At 36.4% G+C, this 23,677-nt stretch overlaps 1 protein-coding gene across 1 annotated transcript in view; it reads right to left on the bottom strand.

The window, feature by feature from the left end:
- HERC4 (HECT and RLD domain containing E3 ubiquitin protein ligase 4) overlaps positions 1–23,677 on the bottom strand; it is a 112,125-nt gene that overhangs the window by 14,382 nt on the left and 74,066 nt on the right. Inside the window, exons 16-20 of the mRNA XM_081105049.1 lie at positions 11,095–11,214; positions 5,923–5,946; positions 3,569–3,667; positions 1,824–1,991; positions 1,452–1,595 (exon numbers count right to left, since the gene is read on the bottom strand). Of these exons, the coding sequence (XP_080961175.1) occupies positions 1,452–1,595; positions 1,824–1,991; positions 3,569–3,667; positions 5,923–5,946; positions 11,095–11,214 (555 nt within the window). The remainder of the gene's footprint in view (positions 1–1,451; positions 1,596–1,823; positions 1,992–3,568; positions 3,668–5,922; positions 5,947–11,094; positions 11,215–23,677) is intronic.

Genomic DNA, 23,677 nt, shown 5'->3' with positions numbered 1-23,677 from the left:
AGCTGCAATCAGATTACACATATAACCTCTCAACTGGTATTTCCCACCAGAAATATAAACATTTTCATATTAAATTTTAAATTAATAAATGAAGACGAACATTTTTTGAATTTAAAAAATTATACACATTCACAATATGGAAAGTAAAAAAAACATAAAAACTACTCAGAAGCTATTTAAAAATACTTATGTATTTTCATCTACTGTAAGTTCAGAAAAATATTCAGAAAAACATTTAAGTTTTGCTCATTTTCTAATTGCAACACAAGTATTTAATTATGTCATCAAATATTCTTCAGAACACGATTTTTAATGGCAGCACAGTACATGATATAAAAGTACCATGCTTTGCTAAATGAGCTCTTTTACTGTAATTGGACATTTATGTTATTAAAGCACTGAAAACAATGCTTATTCTACCTCTCCCCCAATCTTTAGAGAAGTAATATATGGTCACAGAAAAGTCTGTGAGCATGAGAGTTAAGAGAAGAGAGTTTTAAAAGGTAGATCTGGGGCTCCAGATATGGTTCATTCGCCATCTAGCTTCAGGAGTTTCAAAGACAAAAATAGTATTTATCTCACATGGTGGTTGTGAGGGTAAAGTGGGATAATGTATATAAAATGCTTTTAGTGCAGTTCCTGAAGCACACAGTAAAGGCTCAGTAAATGTTAGTTATTCTAACTAGCTAGTAATATTAAAAATATGACAGGCATCTTTTTTGCATATATTTTGGTCCATAGTTTGGAATATTTCTTTAGGAGGAATTCTGCTTTGTAAGAAAAAATCACAAAGTGATAAGGTAGTTAAGCTTACTGCCAAAATGTTTGTCTCCACATCTGTTCAAGTTTGTACTGCCATTTATATAGTCCAGGAAACTGCCTATCTTTCTACATTTTCATCTATGTACACACAAACACACATTTCTGTCTGAGTTAAAAATGACTTGTTTTAGTATATATTTTTTAATATTAATGATACTGAAAATTAGGGACCTTGCTAGAAAGCAGCCATGATAATAGATAAATGAATGAGCATAACTTTATTTACAAAAACATGTGCTGGGAGGAACTTAGCTCACAGACTATAGTTTGCTGAGTAGTTTACCTCTGCCCTAAATGATAAAGGTAGAGAAATCAATGATTCCTAATGATAAATTAATTTTTTCCAGATGAAAAGTTAATCTGGTAATAATTATAAAATCCTCAAATATAAATCAGAAGAAAGAATAGTCAATATCATTTTCAGACTGACTATTAATTTATTTTGCTAATTTAAAATGTGTGGTAAGTGTTAATGTGTGTTGACTTTTCAAATGGCAATAAAATCGATTTCTGGGTCAAATGTTAAGAATCCAGTAATAACTCTTATTACTACTAAGTTAATTTGATACATATAGGTATATATACATAAGTATAAACACAGAAGTAACTTAGATGGGTGAGCCTTTTACCTTATCAGAAAACCAAATGAGTCTGGAATCTTCATAATACCTAAACATGCCATATTTAGGATCCAATAATTCCCTCATGATGAGCAAGAAAAATTCTTTGCGTACCCCTCCTGCATCAACAGCATCTTCTCCAACAAATATAACCTAAGATAACATAATGCAAATACTGAATGTAAAGAAATGAAAGTATATTCTGGAGACCTTATAACATGTTATTGATTACAAAAAAATGCTCAGCAATTAATAGTTGAAAAATTTTTTAAGTATGTAATTTTATTAAGTTTCAAAGACATACTAAAAACAAATAGGAAAACGTTAAACACATTTTTTTAATATAAGTCCCAGTTATTACAATGAAAAAAGTCAAATTACCTTGAGCGGCTTTTTGTAGTCTATATTCTTTGTTTTCCTAAGGACTTCCATTGCATCTCCTACGATATTTTCTCTACGTACTACTAGAATTAAACAGGGATTCACAGACTCAATCACGGGGAGAAAAAGAGAGGAGACATTCTGTCTGTGGGCCTGGTCAATAGCCATCTAGAAAACAAAAGATGAAAAGTTTAATAGCAATGCTACAAAGAAGCTACTGTGACTAAATAAAGCAACCTCTACCTATTAATTAGATATCCTATAATCCCTATAACACTTCCTATACTACTGAATTCATATAGCACCCAACACACTATCTAGTATAGTATGAGCTTATTAAAATGTGATTTGAGCATAAAGAGTATCCTTTTTAAATTTTTACATTAACTAATGATACTATTAAGCACAGAACTGTAATATGATAAATCTGAACACTATTATTTCTCAAAAGAGAACTGGAATGTAGAGTGAGGTAAAAAACAATAACAAACCTCTAAAGAGAGTAAGAAACAGCCTGGCTAAGGAAGTGTTATAGAAATTCATCTAGCAGAGTGATCACCCTATGAGCTCACAAAACAAGCATTTGGCTTTATCATTTAAACACTTTGTTCTTTTCCTATGGTTTTCCAGGTTCTTGGCCTGAGGGCAGGATGGAGGGGCATCAATGTGGGGTTGGGGCATAATATCTATGATACTTTCAATAAAGATAAATTTTTTAAAATGGAATATCCTATACTAAATGCACCATGTGACTTATTGATTTAACAGCTGCCAAACAAACAAAAAACTGGTTTATGAGCTGTTAGTATAGAATGCTACAAAATACTTCTTTTTTTCTATTGATGAAAAAGGAAATAAGCACATCTCTAAAATTCCCCCTAGTATCTATTATTTAAATATCCAGAGGGATTTAGAACACTAAATGCATTAATTTTAAAGGAATGAAAATAGCATTCAACATTGGGATAAGGGGTTAATTTTTTAAAACATTTTTAGAATATTAAATGCCCAAGGTTTCTTCTCATTCTTTTCTTAGTCCTCAGTCTCTATAGTTAGCTATTCTATACCAGAGAGAGAAAAACTCAAAACCTTTATTTACTGGTTCAAATGATAAAGCAAACCTACCGTAGACCTTCAAAGTTATATGTAAACTAGTTTTAAAAAATCCTCATTATAAATAAAAGAATGCTTAACATAAAACACAGCGAGTTGGGGGAGAAAGGAGAGGGAGGAGACAACCAAATTTAGAAAAGAATTTTTTAAAATGAAACTTTCTTCAAGGAGATTTCTCCTCCTCCTAACAAGTGATCAAATGCATCCTACTTTAACATCATTTCACCTTTACTCACCTCTATCTTTTACCAAGTATGTAAATAGGGGACACATAATGAAGCAAGACTTGAAGCAAATTAGTTTATTAAGTAAACTAGTAAAATTATTTATAAAGATTGCATATTTCTGTAATGAAAGAGGATTATACCATTTTTTAGATATATAATGATAAAGACTAAATTATTCTATTTTCATTTAAATGCATATAAGTAGCCCTCATAAGAACATACATGTCACATGCAACAGTGCTCTTTATCGGTACAAAAGACACTCTGCAAAAGACAGAACACACAAGCACAAAATATCCCCAAAGATGATTATAAGCAAGTTTCAAATATTTACTTTTTTAAAACTTCATAAAAATCCAAAAACCACTCTGAAATCAGATTAGTACATATTATAAAATATTTTACCTGCATCTGTAAAACTGCATCTGTTTGTAGCAGAGTAGTTTTTGCTTGAGCATCAAATACAAATGGATATGTGCAGATTGTAACAGGGATATCTGCCAACTGGAAAAAAAATTAACTTATTAGTACAAATTAGTTTGTGATTATATTTCTTATAGGTACCGTCACTTCTAATAAAGTTGATCACATTCTTTGTTTATTCATTGTGTGTTGTGTAGGAATCATAAATAAAACATGTTGCTTATTTCCCAATACAGGCATAATACCTCGGAAATACTGCAGGTTCAGTTCCAGACCACTGAAATAAAGTGAGTATCATGAAAAAGCAAGTCAATCTTTTTGCTGGTGTTGCTTTCAATTTGTAAAAAAACCCCACAACATCTGTGAAGCACAATAAAGTGCAATAAAACGAGGTATGCCTGTATAGAATTTTTATTGATAAACCCAATTCCCAATGTTAGGAGGGATTATTCTTTAGAGTCCACAAAACCATAAATTGCAAGTACCTTTTGCTTAACATATTAACGCCAAGTTTCAGTGAAGTAGATTGCAAATTTATTCTAAAATTAGAAACCTGTAAGTTAAATACAGCACTTAGTTCACAAAAGCTAGGGCTACTCTAGCAACTGAGGCCAACCATAAAACAATCTGCTTGTTTACTCACTTAAAAGATTTCCTGCACGCCATTAGGGTGCCACCATTAACAAGCCTAACAATCTGTTCTTTCGTTTAACATACAAAATAAGGGCTGGTATTATTACGCTCTGCCAATCTTTAAAATTGGGAGGACTGATCTATTCACAGATTATTGAAGTTGGAGGAGGATGTATTCCTGCTATCTACCGGACAAAGCAATGTTTTTGTGCCAGCCCTCACACAGAGCCCCTGCTATAAGGCTTCTAATGAAAAAACTTAATACACCATGAAACGGCCCAATTCTTTTTAAGTGCTTTAGAAAGTTCTTTATGTTAGTCTGAATCTGCACTTCTACATATCACTATGCATCACTTTATTTTGTATTTCAGTCTTCATTTTGACTCTGCAGGGAAGTACATGTGGTTTAAATATTTCAAATCCTCATCCTCTCCTCCATGTCTTTTTTCCCCCACTAAATACTCCCAGATTTTTCAGCCATTCTGAAAGTCTTCTCCATAACTGCCTTCTTTAAAATTTAAATTTGTCTAATGCTCTCTTAACTACGGCCACGAAAACCAAAATAATCCAGTAGTACTCAATCAGTATAGAATATCAACCCTTTGTTCTCAACATGTAAGACAAAACCTGAATTATATTAACTTTACAGTAAATTACTCTTCACTATTTTTGTTGTTGTTAATGCTCACATGAGGCTATTTTTCCCATTGATTTTTAAGAGTAGGAAGGAGGTAGGGAGAGAGAGAAACATTGTGAGAGAGAGACACTGAATAGTTGCCTCCCACACAAGGATTGAACTTGCAACCCAGGTAAGTGCCCTTGACCAAGAATCAAACACAAGACCCTTCCAGTGCATTGGCCAACGCTCTACCACTGAGCCACGCTGGTCAGGGCTTCACTGTTTTTCATATGACAATTTTCACCTCTTTCCTGTATTTGTGTCACTATTACTGGTGGAAAGTCATTTTACTACTTTGAAACTCCAGAGGACTGAGATGATTTCTAAAGTCTTCTCCCTTTGGTTCCACAACTTTAATTTGATAATTTTATGTGCTACTTCTATTTAAGAATGAGGAAGGAAACGATGTTAGGCATAACTTAAAACTAACTCTAAATGCTTCATTGGTTCAAGTGGAAAAAACGGAAAGCAAAGCAAAACAAAACAAAACCTAGCCTATAACAAAAGTATAAAGGAAGTTCTGTAACATTTCCAAGTGTTAAAAAGGTAGGTCTAGAATTGCTGATTATGTAAAAAAAAGTGAGGAAGATGATCATGCTGAAAGTTTATTTAATTTTATGACCATTTCTAGCATCAATTATTAGTTTAAAAATTGAAGATCATTTTACATCTCTAATATAAAATATTTTCTACTTATTGTGTAGGCATATGTCAAACTTTAGGTTTGTTTTTTAAATTCTGAGGACATATTAAATTTTATGCTGAAAGGCAACAAAAATAGGAACTAATTTTAAGCAAATATTGTTTAAAGGAATCATACAGGTGTAAGGTTAAATTGAAAATAGGGTTTAATTTTCTTCATAAAATTCCTCTGAAATTCTATACAGGATAATTTCTAAATTCATTTTTATAAATATGCATATATATTTTAAAGTCACACACGAGAAACTTTTGGCTCTCCTACCACTTAAGACAAAGCAGAGTCTATTTTACTCTGGACATGAGACTATTACACCAAACTTACCTCAGTTAATCCATGGTTGACATCCTAAGACAGCCATGCAGAATGTAACAATGGGGAAAGAGCAATGTTAGTGTCCAAATTTAACTATTTCTATTCAAAGTAGCATTTCATATATTTTGCTACAGAAGAATAATGAATTAATGTAGACCAAAATACATCTACAACAAAACTTACCCTTTCCACATGTACCTTATATATTATAAATGTAACACTTGTTTCAGGTACCTTGTGATCATATTATTATTGAGGCTTGAATATAATAAAATTTGGTTTCAGCAACTAAGCAACCTACTTGCAGAATTTAGGTAGAGCAGGGAAACTAATCCTAGCCTAACTTGGTCTTAAAGAAATAATTTTAGGGCTCAGTTTCTCTACCTGGCAAAACTTAAGTTTGATCGTGAAGAGAGATGTGAATTGGAAAGAATATGAAAAATAATGAGACAAGTGTAAAACTTGAGAAAAGAATATCAGATACCAAGCAAAATGGTTTACCTGATAGGCTTTCAAGGGACAACCAGATTAAAATCATTATTAGAAATTTCAATTACAGGTATAGTATCTTAGACAAAAGCTCAAACATTAAAAAAATTTAATGCTTAAAACTTAAGGATGGCCCTGGTCAGTGTTGTCAATGGTTAGAGCACTGGCCCTCGCACTGAAGGGTCACAGGTTCCATTCACATAGCTGGGTTGCAGGTTCAATCACAGGCTCTGGTGGGGGCTCGTGCAAGAGACAACCAGTTGATGTCTCTCTCACATTATGTTTCTCTCTCCCTTCCTCTCTCTCTCTAAAAACATCAATAAAAAACCATATCCTAGGGTGAGGATAAAAAAAACAAAAAAACTTCATGAAACATGTAAAGAGAAAAAGGATGGGAAGATGGAAGGAGATGAGGTGTAGTTAGGGGTCTCACCAGTACAAAAGCATATTAAAAGGAAAGCAAAGAATTTCACAGAATTAGGTTTTAATGGTTAAGAATTAGGGACATGTATACCTGATAGATTATGGCATAAAGACAAATATAACAAAGGTAAATAATTTCCCAGCAGTGTTTAGAACAAGGTAAAGTAATGTGTATAAATAAAATTTATACACATATCCTATATAATAAAAGGGTAATATGCAAATTGACCCTAACAGCAGAACCACTGGGAATGACTGGTCACTATGACACACTGACCACCAGGGGGCAGATGCACAATGCAGGAGCTGCCTCCTGGTCGTCAGTGCGCTCCCATAGGGGGAGCTCTGCTCAGCCACAAGCCAGGCTGACGGCTGCCAGCACAGCGGTGGTGGTGGGAGCCTCTCCCACCTCCTCAGCAGCGCTAAGAATGCCTGACTGCCGCTTAGGCCTGCTCCCCACTGGCAAGTGGACATCCCCCAAGGGCTCCTGGGCTGCCAGAGTGATGTCTGACTGCCAGACTGCGAGAGGGCACAGGCTGGGCTGAGGGATCCCCCCAAGTGCACAATATTTTGTGCACCGGGGCCTCTAGTATTTCTTATAATTCACTAGAGGCCCAATGCACGAAAAGTCTTGCACGAGTAGGCCTTCCTTCCCCTGGCTGCGGCACTGGCTTCCCTCCAGCCCTGGCTTTGTCAGGAAGGACGTCTGGTTTAATTAGCATATTTCCCTTTTATTATTATATATAGTAATTATGTTCTATCAAAGAATATTTTAAACTTTCACATTGAAGCAATGGAATTATTTTAAGATCATTCATGTGCAATAATGGTGTACACACACACACACATACACACACACACAGTATATGTGTATCTGAATACACATATGAAAACAACTGTATCATCACAAAATAGCATGTATGTACCCTTAGGATAGATTCTTTAAAACTTTACTTATAGGGTCATATAATGCTTGACTCGGTATTAAGCTTTGTGATGCAAAAGTATGAATTTTATTAAAAAGCTCCAAGAAAAAAATCTTTATATTATGTGTAAATGTGAAAGTGTTTTGAACTCTAAAAGAAAAATGCTCTGTGAGGTTAAATGTCATAATATATAACTTAATGAACTATTTAAGAGTTGCATAGTCAAAGACCTTAAATGTAAACTGTCAGCCTTCTATTCCCAGAGATAGATTAGAAGAACTCAAACCAGGATTTGGGTTCTGGGTTCTGATTTGTAATGATATTAAACTCACTAAGCAAATTAAATAAGGAACAAGTGGAAAATGCCACAACCACCTATTCAATATCACTGTTATAAATAAAGGAAAAGCATGTGATTGAAAGAACACAGTAATAGAGGACAATTCTGAAGTATAGCAACCATCTTAACAGATCTGAAGAGAATGAGAAGCAAAGAGAAAAAGTCAAGAAATAAGAAGGTGGTCCTCTAACTGCCTTCCTTTACCAGAAAATAGTTGCACTGAAATAGCTCCTAAGAAATTAAATTTGATATCACCTCAGTTATATACTAAGAGGAATTTAGATACAGGCCTGCCAACTTAAAAGCAAACAATCAAACCACAGCTGTTCCATATAGCACAAAATTATTGCTAACTAAACAAAAACAAAAACAAAAACCAAACCTATTAGATTGGCATTTCTCTTAACTTGTTAAGAATACAAGTAGTTTATGGCCTATATATACTAGATATAAGTTCAGATGTCAGCCTGATCTGCACCCTCTCCAACCCGGGACCCCTCAGGGGATGTCTGACTGTTGGGATCAGGCCTAAACCAGCAGTCGGACATCCCTCTCACAATTGAAACTGCTGGCTACTAACTGCTCACATGCCTACCTGCCTGATGCCCCTAACTGCCTCTGCCTGCCTGCCTGGTCACCCCTAACTGCCCTCCCCCACTGGCCTGGTCGCCCCTAAATGCCTGTCTTGGCCCCCGCCACCTGGCTTTGTCTGGAAGGACGTCCGGTCTAATTAGCATATTACTCTTTTAATAGTGTAGATAGATTCTTTTAGATATTTTCCCACATGAACAACTGTAACATATATTTGTCCACTCCTGTATTATGTCCAAAATGTGTGTTCATTCGAAGATAATATGAGACTTCTAACAAGTCTCACAGGGAAGAAGTTAACCTCAAGAAATAGTTTTTTCCATCTAAACAACCAACAACCTAATCAAACCAATCATTTTATCTCCCCTAATCTACTAAAACAGTCTTCTAATAATTAGACTTCCCCTCTTCATTGTTGCTTTATTCTCCTCACTCCGTTCTCCATAGAGCCAACAAAACAATGATTTAAAAATATAAATCATACTGTAATTCCCCTCTGCTTACCACCCTCCAATGGCTTACCATAACACTTCATATAAAATCCAAGTTTCTGATCTTAATTTATAAAATCTCCATGATCTGGCCACTGTCCATTTCTCTGACCCTTTCCCAGAACCCTTCCGACTCCCATATTTTAGCCATACTAGCGTCTTTCTATCCTTCAAACATGTCAAGCTTGTTCTCACCCACTGTCTTTACTGATGTTCATTTCCCCCGAAATTCTCTCTACTCTGATCTTACACATCTGTTTCTTAACATTTAGATTACAGCTCAGATTTCATTAGACAAGACTTTTCTGATTATCCAATTGTACGAAACCATACAGTCTTTATTACATTCTCTTATTTTAATTCTCTATATAAGTGCATATATTTTTTTAAAATATATTTTATTGATTTTTTACAGAGAGGAAGGGAGAGAGATAGTCAGAAACATCGATGGGAGAGAAACATCAATCAGCCGCCTCCTGCACATCTCCCACTGGGGATGTGCCCGCAACCCCGGCACATGCCCTTGACTGGAACCGAACCTGGGACCCTTCAGTCCGCAGGCCGACGCTCTATCCACTGAGCCAAACCGGCTTCGGCTATATAAGTGCATATTAACCAACATTTTTTTCCTTTTTTTTTACTGTTCATCTTGTCCACTAGATTATAATTTCCATGAGGATAAGGTCCGTAACTATCTAGTTTGTCACTGTATTTTCTGTTACCTAGGGTATTCCCAATAAATATTTGTTGAATGAGCAAATGAGTAGACCTAAATCTATAGAATAACTAACTGTAAATTTAACCTAGATTCCTAGTGATTTTGAGGAGTGGGCTGGGATGGGGGAGAAGAGATTAACAAATCTCTTCCAATCCAGACCCAAGTACCTAGAAGTAACCTGATACCTATAGATGAGTATACTAAAAATAGCATGCACTGACTGACCACACTGCCATTCAAAAACTACAATACTTTTTTAGTGCCTACTAGACACATATTCCAGACACTATTAGAGATGCTGGTGAATAAACTGACAAGAGCACCTATCCACAAGGAATTTATATATGATGCCCAGCAAGCAACGAAAGGCTACTCACCCTTCTACATACATAATGCTTAATCTGCTTTGGGTGGAAAAGGGGGCTTCAAGTACACTATCAAGGTTAGCAAATAAGAGTATTAACCTGACTTTTACATCTAGCTGCTGACCCATTTCCATATTAAAGTTTTACATGCCAAATTCAAGTTTTATAAGACTATGCTATTATTAATGGGGACATTAAGTTGTAGTTATTAGAGACTTAGCAGCATAGAAAGAAGTATATACACATGTGGATGTACATGAAGAAATCTGAAATAAAATTGAACACATAAAAGGGGAAATAATAAAAAATAGAATCAATAGTCCTAGGGCTCTCCCCTAGTAGTTCTGAGGCTCTAATCTCACAACAGTAATACTATCCTATATAATAATGAGCTAATATGCTAATTAGACTGAACAGCCAAACGACCTTCCGGATGAAGCCGGGGCTGCGAGGGCCAAGCACCTTGCACGAATTTTGTGCAACGGTCCTCTAGTATTCTTAGAATTCCAGTCTCAGGAACTCTAATATTCTCAACATTAGAAAATTAAGAGGCAATCACATGGAAAATAAATGAGAGTTATAAATCCATGTCAAATTTGCATTGTTCTTTAGAAAAGTATGATCTATCTCTTTGATTTGGTTTTGGTGTAAGAGTGGAATGTTTATTTATAAATAAATATGCGTAATATGTAGCTGTTCCTTTGCAAGGTGTTTTTATTTCAACCATAAGCTCTGCAAAAAAGCTCTGAAAAAAACTTTGGTGTTTCTAAAACAAGCAATTGCTTTCATATTAGGACAAATGATACATAAAAATGAAATCATAAAATAGGAAACATACCATTCCATAGGCCTGCTGTTGAACCCAGTTGATATAATCATTCCTTATGTCTATCAATTCTTGTACTTCATGTATATAAAATTTATCATACTGTATAATCTGCCCCGCTTTCTCATTTACCTACAAAAAAAAAGTATAATTAACATTAAACTTAACTACTACCTGAGATTGAAAAATGTTTTAATAGAAAAAGGCGTGAGATTTCTTAGCTAAATTTTCTCTTCCTATAAAAAATACTTTACAGAGTGCCTACTATATGCACATAGTATGTGTATGGGAAACAGATTTATAAGATCTAATATATGCATTCAGTACCTGAAAATCTAGTAAAAATGAAAAATATTTATATAACCACCACCCAGTATGAGAAATATACCATTAAAATACATATAGTGTATATAAACTAGAAACTATAAGGACTTCTGGTTGGGGATGGGACTTATACCTAATGTTTTTAAGAGGTGTCAGTGGGCAGGATGTGAAAAATAAAGAGAATGTAAATTACCATCTTAGAAATTACAAAGGGAAAAACAAATCTTTACAGTGGAGAGAACCACCTTAACTGAGTGATCAAACTAATCATCACCAATACTGGAATAATCAAACACTATTATCCAGCTGATTATATAATGCAACAGGAAATACAGACATTATCTCTGAAGCAAAAGAGGTTTACCCTGAATCTAATCAAGTCTCTTGATCTAAATTCCAGTTTATAGGAAACACAAAGGACAGAGGAACAAGTCAAACATCATCCTAAGGAAACAATCAGACAAACGTCCTGACTGTAGGAATTCTATAAGAAGACTGGCCAGGACTCTCCAAAAAGTCAAAGTAATGGGATTTAAAAAAAATGGGGGTTCCAAATTTTTCCTGTGGGAGTGCCTTCCAATCAACATGAGAGTCAGGAGATAGAGTTCAAGTAGAAAGCAGCAGTTTTACCAGAGAGAGGAGTCACAGATCAGAGACTGAGAGTGCCCACTTGGCAGACAGCAAGGAGAAAAAAAAAAAAAAAAAGCTCAGAAAGGATCCCAGGGGGTGAAGCCGCAAAATCTGTATGCAAATTCTCTCTACATCTTTCAATAACTCTTAAACTGAAAGTGTTCAAGGTGAGACTTGGGGGGCAGGGGAACACCCCAACAAAAGAAGGCAACTGGGAGGCTACTCTTAAAATAGACTTCAAGACAAGCATTTCCAGAGTAAAAATGGCACATTTCGTATGTACAAGAGAATTAATTTATCAAGAAGTCACAACAATCCCCAAATAACAGTGCTTCAAAATACATGAAGGGGAAAATCAATAGACCCACTTATCATAGTTGAAAATTTTAACACCTTTCTCTCAGTAACTGATAGAAAAAAATACACACACACCTAAGTAGAGAAGATTTAAACATTTCCAACCAACTCACTATTATAGAATATTCCACCCAGTAATTATACGTGGAACGGACGCTAAATGTAACAAAAAGGTATTTGGAAAGCCTATAACGTTGGCAATTAAATACAACACTTCTAAATTATCCAAAGTTTTCCTTGAATCCACCACGGAGCTAAAGTCTTAAGATAACCAAGTAACCTGAATTCCAAGGACGGACAAAGGTTTCCGAAGAGAAATAGGATGCCAGAAAAGGGTCACCTGTGGCAGAGAGGAGGAAGATACTGCTGTCATATACGTAGGAAAGAAATCACCTAAAATGATAATTGTTTATATCTGACTACGGGAGCTTCAGACAGTCTGCACTCATTTATACATCCTCAATGACTGGAAATAGTAGATTAAGAGCCTCTCTCAGTGGTGCAAGGAATTGGCTTCTACTGTGAGAAAGGAACAAGGCCTGACACCCTGTCCAGATACTTCTCTCATGCAGAAAGAGCAAAAGCTTTCAGCCACTGAGAAAAGGGAAGCGATTCCATGCCTTATTGCTGGAGGAGAGAAAAACCCTCAATCCCTGGTAGGAAGGGGGGCAGCAACAGTCTTGAGCCCAGAATCTTGTATCAGTAGGACTAGAGGACCTCTGCTATGGGGTCAGGGGTGGGCAGAAACTTTGAGGACTTCCCTCCTCAAGATCCAGGTACACATAATCTATCTAAGATGGAGGCTATAGCACAACAAAGAACCTTTCCTTTCTCTCTCCTCTACCAATGTTGAAAGCATTAACAAGCAACATCAATTTACCACCGAGAAGGTGCAAGAGTGAGGAGAGAAACTCCTCTAAGGAGCAGGCATGCAGACTGAAGCAAAAATACTGAGAAAAACACTTTGACATTTCATCTCCGCCTTACAAATCAGGCAACATTAGAAGAATTTGAAGCTTACTAGAGAAAACTCAATCCCAGTTTAACTGGGAGTTTGTTTAAATCTCCACAATAACAGGCAAAGAAGAGATGCACACATTTACAGGTTTTTAATCTATTTACTTCAATCTCTACTATTTTATAGGTAACAAAAAAAAAACCCAAACAAAATAAAAACCACACAAAAATGGTCTTGAGGAAAGCAACCAATCATGAGTCAAGACTCAAAAGATGATTCAGATGTTGAAGCAAGAAGATAGGGACTTTAGAAAAATATTTTGAACTTAATAAAAATAAAAACACAACAAATCAAAATTTGTGGGATGTTGGTAAAGAAGAACAAGCAGTAAATTATCTTGTTAAAGTCAATGACCTAAGCTTCTGCTTTAAGAACCATCTTTTTAGATAATCAAATGAAGGCAAAATCAAGCAGAGGAAGGGAAATAAAGAGCAGAAATTGATGAAAGAAAACAGAAAAACACTAGAGAAAAATCAGTGAAGGAAATGTGTTTTATAAAGAGACCAATAAAGTTGAGATCAGGCGCGTTCAGGGTGGTATGGCTGTAGACAGAGACCAATAAAATTGAGAAGCCTCTAGCCAAACTATATAAGAGAGAAGCCACAAATTATCACTACCAAGAATGAAAGAAGGAACATCACCGCATAGATATCTTACTGAAATTGACTCAAGAAACAGAGAACATAAATTACACTTTATTTTTAAAATTCAATGTTAAAAATTTGAAATTTCCATATAGAAAACTCCAGACCAAGATGGTTTCACTGGTAAGTTTATCTAACATTTTCCCCCCTCACCCGAGAATATACTTTATAAAACTGATTTTACAAAGAGGAAAGCGGTGTGTGTGTGTGTCAATCTGAGAGAGAAATATTGTTCAGTTGTTGCCTCCCATACTGGGAGGCAAACCTACAACCTGGGCATGTGCTCTGACCCAGAATCAAACCTGCCACCCTATGGTGTATGGAATGACATGCCATCCAACTGAGCCACAAGGGCCAAGGCTCTATCTATTAGGATAGAAAAAAAGGCCTCTTTTTCCCTTATTGTAGCCTTCCACAATTTATGAGAAGCAGTTAGTAAATAAACCCCAAGACTGTTAGCTCCTCTGATTCAAACAACCCCTCTGTTCAAACTGAAGGACAAGATAAGCGACTTTCAAGCTGCATTATTGCATACACCTCCTCCCTGCTGTTTTTACAACTCAGGAATAATAGAAAGTTCCAATCCCTCCTTCCCTTCAAACAGGCCTCTTTTGAACTCTTGCTCTAAGCATGTTTTACAGGCTTGAGAAAAATGCTGATAAGATACCTCCCTAGGAATCTGCTCAAACTGCCTCCTGAAGAACAAATTACAACCCACCTTGAAGTCTGCTCAACTTCAGCCCAAGGTTCTCCTCCCTTCCTTGCTGCTTAGCAATAGTGAAGACTTAAGGGGGGGCCACCATCTGTTTTTTGCTTTTGTATTGTTTAGCAATGCATTGGCCCTTTCCTTTTGGGAAAGTGAAATAAACTTCCTTTCTGCATCTATCTCTTCGCTTAGTTGTGAATTCTTTCACAGCCTGCGTCAAAAGCCAAACACCCTAACACTATCTAACATTTAAGAAAGAAATACCAATCTTAAACTAACTCAGAAAATATAAACAGGGATCTTTCCTTAATTCATTTTATGAAGCCAGAATAACCTTGATACTAAAAGCTGATGGTAATGAGAAACAAAAATTATCAGATCAACATCCTTTATGAACATAGACATACAATCTTCAACAAATATTAGCAAATTAAATCTAACAGTATATATAAAATATAACATATAATGCCCAAGTGGAGTTTATCCCAGGAATGTAAGGTTGGTATAATATTAAAATATCAATGCATTTTATTACATTACTAGAGGCCCGGTGCATAAAATTCGTGCGGGGGCGGGGGGGGTGTGTGTCCCTCGCTCAGCCTACACCCTCTCCAATCTGGGACCCCTCGGGGGATGTCTGACTGCCAGTTTAGGCCTGACCCCACAGAGATCGGGCCTAAACCAGCAGTCGGACATCCCTCTCACAATCCGGGACTGCTGGCTCCTAACCGCTCACTTGCCTCCCTGCCTGATTGCCCCTAACCACTTTTGCCTGCCAGTGTGATCAGCCCCCGACTGCTCTCTCCTGCCGGCCTGGCCGCCCCCAACTGCCCTCCCTTGCCAGCCTGATCATGCCCCCACCTGCCGGCCTGATCTTGCCCCCAACTGCGCTCCCCTGCTGGCCTGATGGCCCCCAACTGCCCCCTTCTGCTGGCCTATTTGGTTCTGATTGCTCAGTTTCTATGCCAGTCAGTGTCAAAAGCTCTGCCTCTTAGGCAGCTATTGGCTCCTCACAGTTCACCTGGATTTGGTTGTGACTGGTCAGTTTCTATGCCAGTCAGCAACCCTGGGCCTATCAACGGGGCCTGATCAGAAAGGCAGGGCTGATCAGCAGCCCCAGTGGAGGCCTGGAGAGAAAGGGAGGCATGGTTGCTAGAGAGAGAGGCAAGTGCTGATCAAAAGCTGCCACAGAGGCTATGGATCAGACTCTGCTTCTCTCTTCAGGCCTCTCTCTGGGCCTGATTCGCAGCCCCCTCAGCAGTCAGTGCTGGGTCACCATGGCAATCCATCACTGACTGCAGGACTAACTTCCGGTTGGTTGAGCCTCCGGTCGTGACAGACCCAGGGTTTTTAAATATTAGGAAAGGGGGGGAAAAGGCAAAAAAAATTTGTTCATCTCAATCAACAGTTGCAGAGAATGACAACTAACAAAATTGTACACCTATTATAAACACTTTCAGCAAACCAGGAATAGATGGAAACTTCTTCATATAGATAAAGCCTACCTTAAAAATAAAAACACCACAGACCAGCTGGTATAAGTCAGTGGTTGAGCACCAACCCATGAACAGGAGATCAGTTCAATTCCCAGTCAGACCAGGGTTGCAGGCTAAAACTGTTTGTTCTTCAGATCCCCAGTGGGGGGCCTGCAGAAGGCTGCCTATCAATGATTCTCTCTCATTACCGATGTTTCTATCTTTCTCTCCCTCTCCCATTCTCTCTATGAAATCAATAAAAACATTACACGCACACAAACACAGACTCCACAGCTTGATCATACTTTCTAAAAATAATATATTTTATTGATTTTAGAGAGGAAGGGAGAGGAAGATAGAAACATCAATGATGAGAGAGAATCATTGATTGGCTGCATCCTGCACACCCCCTACTGGGGATTGAGCCCACAACCTAGGCATGTGCCCTTGGCAGAAATCGAACCTGGGACCCTTCAGTCTGCAGGCCGACACTCTATCCCAGTGGTTGTCAACCTTCCTAATGCCGCGACCCTTTAATACAGTTCCTCATGTTGTGGTGACCCCAACCACAAAATTATTTTCGTTGCTACTTCATAACTGTCATTTTGCTACTGTTATGAATCATAATGTAAATACCTGATATGCAGGATGTATTTTCATTGTTACAAATTGAACATAATTAAAGCATAGTGATTAATCACAAAAACAATATGTAATTATATATGTGTTTTCCGATGGTCTTAGGCGAACCCTGGGAAAGGGTCATTTGACCCCCAAAGGGGTCGAGACCCACAGGTTGAGAACCACTATTCTATCCACTGAGCCAAACCAGCTAGGGCTTGATCATCATACTTACTGATAAATTATCAAATGCTTTCTTTCTAAGATTAGGAACTAAGCAAGGATACCCACTGAAACCATTTATACTCAACATTGTACTCCATGTCTTAGTTAATAAAATAAGGCAATAAAATAACAGAATTTTATACACAAGAAATCTCAATGAATCTATGAGAATTATTGAAACTTATAAATTAGTTTATCAAGGTCACACAGTATAAAGTCAATACATAAAGCTGAACTTAATTTCTTCATACTAGCAGCAAATACTTGGGGGGGGGGGGAATCAAATTATAATACAAAAGCATCGAAGACAAAATATTAAAGAATTTAATATGGAAGTCCTCTGAAAACTACAAAATATTGCTGTGAGAAAATAAACTTAAATGAGATATATTACATTCATAAATTGGAAAAAGACTAACAAGACAAAAAACAAGTGTAACTGAACTCTAGTTTTATAAAAAGCAGTGATATAAAAACATTTTTGGTACAACAGAGGAAAACTGCGTATGTCTAGATCAGGGGTGGGGAAACTTTTTGACTCGAGGGCCACAATAGGTTCTTAAACTGGACCCGAGGGCCGGAACAAAAGCATGGATGGAGTGTTTGTGTGAACTAATATAAATTCAAAGTAAACATCATTACATAAAAGGGTACGGTCTTTTTTTTTTTAGTTTTATTCATTTTAAACGGGCCGGATCCGGCCCGTGGGCCGTAGTTTGCCCACGGCTGGTCTAGATAGATAGATATTATAGAATCATAGTTAATTTAAGAAAAATAATAGTATTACTCTATTGTAGGAAAATGACCAAGAAAATTAATGCTGAGATATTAAAGGGCAATATCAGGATTTAATTTTAAATGATTTAAGAAAGTATACAGTACACACACATTTGTAAAGCAAATGTGACAACATGTTAACAATGGCTGAATCTAGAATGGAGGACATACTGGTATAGGTATCTATTTTGGTTGTATTTCTATGTGTCTGTACACAGGACAATATTGAAAATAAAAATTAGAGAGTGGGATGAAAAGAGATAAACAAAAGTACTTACATATTTATATGCATAGCCCATGGACATAGGCAATACAGGGGGAAAAAACCTGGGGGTGTGGGTAGTGGCTGAGAGGAGGAAGGTAAAGTGGGAGACATCTGTAATACTATCAACAATAAAAAATATATTTCTTAAAAAAGAGAAAAAAATTTGAGTGAAGTGAATGGAAAAGATTTAAAAAATGTTTAAAGAGGTTCTTGGCAGAAAGAATAGCATGAACTAAAGGAGACAAGAATTTGTATACATCTGCTCCAGCTAAACTGCTGGTTCAAGAATAAGAGGCACATGAAGCAGAGCTGGACCCAATATGCAGCTTGGAACTAAGTCGGGCTATAGCCTAGGTCAGCCAACCACTACCAACTTTCAGGATGAAGCAGGGGCCATATCAGTAGTAATGAGAGTAAATGCTTATTACTGTACTAGAGGCCCTATGCATGAAATTCATGCAAGGGGCTCAGCCCTCACAGCCCCGGCTTCCTCGTGGCCCCGAGGCCCCACCCCCACACGCTGGTCATTCTGGAAGGTCGTTCCACTGTCCCACCTAATTAGCATATTAGTTCTTTATTATATAGGATACCAATGACTTTCAGTGTTTCGTTGCAGAGCATTACTGTGGTGAGAGCTGATAGTTAGGGATATAAGGTTTTAGAGTCAATAAGTGATAGAATCAGTGACATTTTATGCAAATTATTCTGTTGGCAGAGTGAGGTATATAGTCAAGAATGAGTACAGAGGCTAGTGGTAGGAAACTGAATTAGGATATTAAAGATTCAAGGTTTCTAGATAATAAGAAAGAATGCGGAGGTCATGGTAACTAACTGGTTATAGAAAATAGGAGAGGAGTCAAAGACAACTCCAAAACAAACGCTGGCAACATACACACAAGTCAGGAAAAGACAACAATCTTGATGAGAGAGGAATGAGAGCTGGGAAGGATGAGAAATTTGGTAATAAACCTATTTTTAGTTTAAAACAATGGCAAAACTGCCAAGTAGCTCAAGAGAAAGGTTTGCTCCAAACACGTAATTTAGAACTATTTTCCTTAAAGGGGACAACTAAAGCTGTGGGTGGCAGAAGGTGAGGGAGAGGTAAAGAGTGAAGGGCCAAATGCAAACACTTAGATGCCACATTTAGGGAGGGAAAATAGACCACTGAAAAAAACAAAGAAAGCTGATGTAACTTATAAATTAAACTAGCTAAATTTCCTAGGGAGAATAACAAAAATAATTGTTTGTAATTTTTTTAAAAAATCACACACACATACACACACAACCAACCAAGCAGTGTTTGAAAGGAGTCATCTAGTTGAGGTATAAATCTATCAGATAGTGCTTGTGTCCAATCAGGTGCTCAATAAACAGGAGATGAATGGAAGAACAAGAAAAATGAGTAAGAGATACATATATAGTTCCTGCTTCTAATGGCACTTTAAATTTTCACTGAATTGCAGATTTTTACCTTAAAATCCACTCAGATTTTCTGTTCCAATAATAAAATAATAGCTATCATTACGGATCACTTACTAAGTAGATGTCACATGCATTGTCTCGTTTAATCTTTAAACCCCTATGAATTAGATACTATTATCATCATCATCATCACATGGATGAATATACTAAGGCTCAGAGTTCAAGAAACTTAACCAAGGTCATACAGCTAACAGAGCAAGCAATTAACTCAGGTCTCTTTAATACACATGCATTCTTCTTTTTAAAAAAAAAAAAAAAACTTACTGGAGGACATGCTTAGAGAGAGGAAGGGAGTGAGGGGGAAAGAGAAAGAGAGACAGACAGAGAGATATTGATCTTTGCCTTCTGCATGAACCCAGACCAAGAATTGAACCTGCAACCTTTTGGTGCACGGGATGACGCTCCAACCGAGCCATTCCAGCCAGACTACATATGCACTCTTAACTCACTATATGACTATCTCACCTTATTAATATATGTATGTGCATACACACACGAGAATATGTGAATATTTGTACCTATAAATGTGTGCAACGTATTTAGAATACTTTGTATTAGAATATATATATAAAACACATATACATGTTTCTTTTTAACTTTTATGAGTAAGTTTATAAAATTATGTTATCAAGTACCACCAATGCTTGATCCTGTGGCCCACTCTTGAGGATACAAGTAACACAGTTTAAGAAGCACATATTAATAATACTGCTTTTATTTTCAAAGTTTCTGTTCATTGACAAAAGCCCTATGAGCTCATTGTTTCACAGTTTGATTAATTTATATCAGTGGTCAAGGTACCCATTTGTAAGCAATTGAGTGAAACTGCTATTCCTGCCTTTCAAACAAAACAAAGATATTTAGTTTATATCTAGAGATCAAAATCTTAATCTTAAAGCAGGGATCAACATACTACAGCCTGTGGGCCAAATCCTGACTAGACTGTTTTTGTAAATAAAGTTTTATTGGAAAGCAGCTATGCCCATCCATTTATTCATACTGTCTGCAGCAAAGCTGGGAGTTGAGAGTTGTAACAGAAATCACATGGCTCGCAAACTGTAAAGTATTACTAGCTGATCCTTAACAGGAAAAGTTTGCAGCCCCTTGCCCTACAGTTTGTAGTTAAACTCATTCTACTAAAAATGACAAGATATACAGTAACTACACAAAAAAATACCTTGGCTTTTCTCTCTCCAATATTTATGTTTATAAATACAGTCATGTGCTGCATAAGGATGTTTCGGTCAGTGACAGATTGTATATACAACAGTGGTCCCATAAGACTATAGTAGAGTTGAAAAAACACCTATTGCCCAGTGACATGGCGGCCTTCATAGGCGACTAAATGCATTTGTGATGATGCAGGTGGTGTAAACAAACCTACTGTGTTACCAGTTACATACACAATTACATATAGTGCGAAATACTTGCAGATAATAATAGTAAATGACTATATCACTGATTTATGTATTTACTATACTACACTTATCATTAGTTTACAGTGTAGTCTTCCTATCAGAAATAAAAAATAAAAAAAAAAGTTGGCTGTAAAACAGCCAGCTGTGTCATATCAGCAGCAGCCTTATACATCTCAAGCTTACCACATCTCTTGATTGCATCATTGCCTCTCATGCTTGATTTAATCTCATGTTGTTTTGTACAGTAACATGCTGTACATACAGGCTTACAGCCTAGGAGTAATAGGCTACATACCATCTAGCCTAGGTATGTAGTAGGCTATTCCATCTCTGTTAAGTGCACTCTATGATATCCACACAGTATCAAAATCATCCATGATTCATTTAGCAGTGCATGACTATACACACACTAACTTTTTATCACATTGGACTCTAAAATGTAGTGATTCTTGTCCTAGCTGGTTTGGCTCACTGAATAGAGTGTCGGCCTGGGGACTGAAGGGTCCCAGGTTCAATTCTGGTTAAGGGCATGCACCTTGGTTGCAAGCACATCCCCAGTAGGGGGTGTGCAGGAGGCAGCTGATCGATGCTTCTCTCTCATCTCATCTCATCAATGTTTCTAATTCCCTCTCCCTTCCTCTCTGTAAAAAAAATCAATAAAATATATATATTTTAAAAAGTAGTGATTCTTGTAGAAAATGATTCACATTCCACTGCTGATATATATTTTTCTTATCTGAAATATCTTAAGATTTTAAAATGTAAACTGCAGTTTCCTTCACCAATAGCAACCAGTGTTTGTAATCTGTATTTCCTGAAAATGTTTTTTGAAAAGAAATACTATGTTAGAATAAAAATGAGTAATTCAGAAGCCAAGTTTGGTTCAGGAACACACAAATTACAGTCAAAGTTAGACTTGGGAGGAAATTATGGTTGCTAATCCAGTGGCAGTGATTTAATAACTGAAGAGAAAAATCAGTTAACAATGCTGTAAAAATAGGGAAATTACACACCAAATAGGAAACTGATCCAAAAGACCTGTATACAGATTTACATATAAAAATCAACAGTTTAAGCAATCTATAAAAATACATTTATATAGTAGATATATTATTTTACCCAGAAAGCTCTCCTTAATTCTGAGTTATGTGCCTTCCTTTGTGTTCTGATAGCACCATTCATTTTCCCTAGTCTAGCACTTGTCGTGCTAGGTCATAAATGCTTATTTGCTTGTAAGTATAAAAGTGCTCTAAGTTGATAATCTTAAAAAGGGCAGAAATCACATCTTTTCCTTATCACCTCATCCCTAACGTCTATGAAAAGCACGTAGTAGGCACTCAATAAATATTTGTAAAAAATCAACCTGTACATTCAGTATACTGCCTGAAATGGACAAAATAAAATTATGTTTGATCATAACACTTTTATTTCACATTTTAATTACAGTTTATAGCATTCTGACTTATAAACCTCTGTTCAAAAGTGGTATTTAGTAAATAGAGATGTGTGTCTTATCTGTTTCATTTATCTTAGGGTTTATTGCAAAAAATTTTTTTTTAAATCATTGATTTTAGATTAGCAAGATATGTAGCTATTAGACTAGACAGGCCAAGTTAAGTCTTTTCGTTAAGAATATCAGTATCTCTTTAATGTACTGTGTGAAAACTCAGAAACTACTAACTAACCCAATTACTTGCCAGTAAGTCATTTATCTGGTCATGCATCCATTCCTGACAGCAAGTAATAAAACTACCTTTCTTATGCCATTTGGAGCATTAGATATGATTTTTGATTCAAAAGCATTCCAAAGGACATGACATAAGGGAGGAACAAAATGATTAGGAAACACACAGTCCAGTTCTTTAGCTCCTAATCTTGATCTAGGATTAGGTAAAGAAGGAAATCATTTGAGCAAACTTCTAATTATTCACCATAGAGCAAAAAGAATGAATAAATACAGTTGTCAGCCTTAAGGTGTTTTTGAAAAAATAAGTTTCTGATAAGCAACTTGGGTTTCACTAAAGATGAAAACGAAACATCCCCAATAGTTAATTTCCATGAGTATCCACTTATGGGAGATCAGGACCAAGGAAAGTTTTCTCCAAAGTAGGGGGTAAAAGAAAGACAAGTGACTACTCTAAGAACTCCCAGTAAGAGATGCTTAAGAAATTGATAACATTATCATTCTGCATTTGAGTATGTAATAATTTCGAACAAGGACTTAGCTTCCGTATAACCCAATGAATCAAGTCAAATGGTGGTACTAGTGATAACAAAATCACTGCCATATGAAGGTATAATAATTCCATATGTTTTATGAATTAAATAATATACCAATCCTGGGAAACTATTAAGCCAATATTTTAATCCTTATTTAATAAGAAACTTCTCCATTTGCATGTGATAAAGAAAAAGACTTGTTCAAAATTATAGAGGATAGGAAGCAGCACAAATAGAGTTAGAAACATGGTCTTTTAACAAAATAATACTATCAGCTATCATGGAAAGATGAACCACTAGATCTAGGGGCATAAAATAAAAACAAACTCCTTACCCTGGGCGCATGGCTGTCATTTAGAGCATTGTCCAGTATACCAAAAGGTCACTAGTTCAATTCCCAGTTGGGGCACATTCCCAGGTTCTGGTCAGGTTG

This window comes from Myotis nattereri (assembly GCF_964212035.1).
Source record: "Myotis nattereri genome assembly, chromosome: 13".
Taxonomy (NCBI): domain Eukaryota; kingdom Metazoa; phylum Chordata; class Mammalia; order Chiroptera; family Vespertilionidae; genus Myotis; species Myotis nattereri.
The sequence above is the reverse complement of the archived record's forward strand: the minus strand, read 5'-3'. Positions and strand labels throughout refer to the sequence as shown.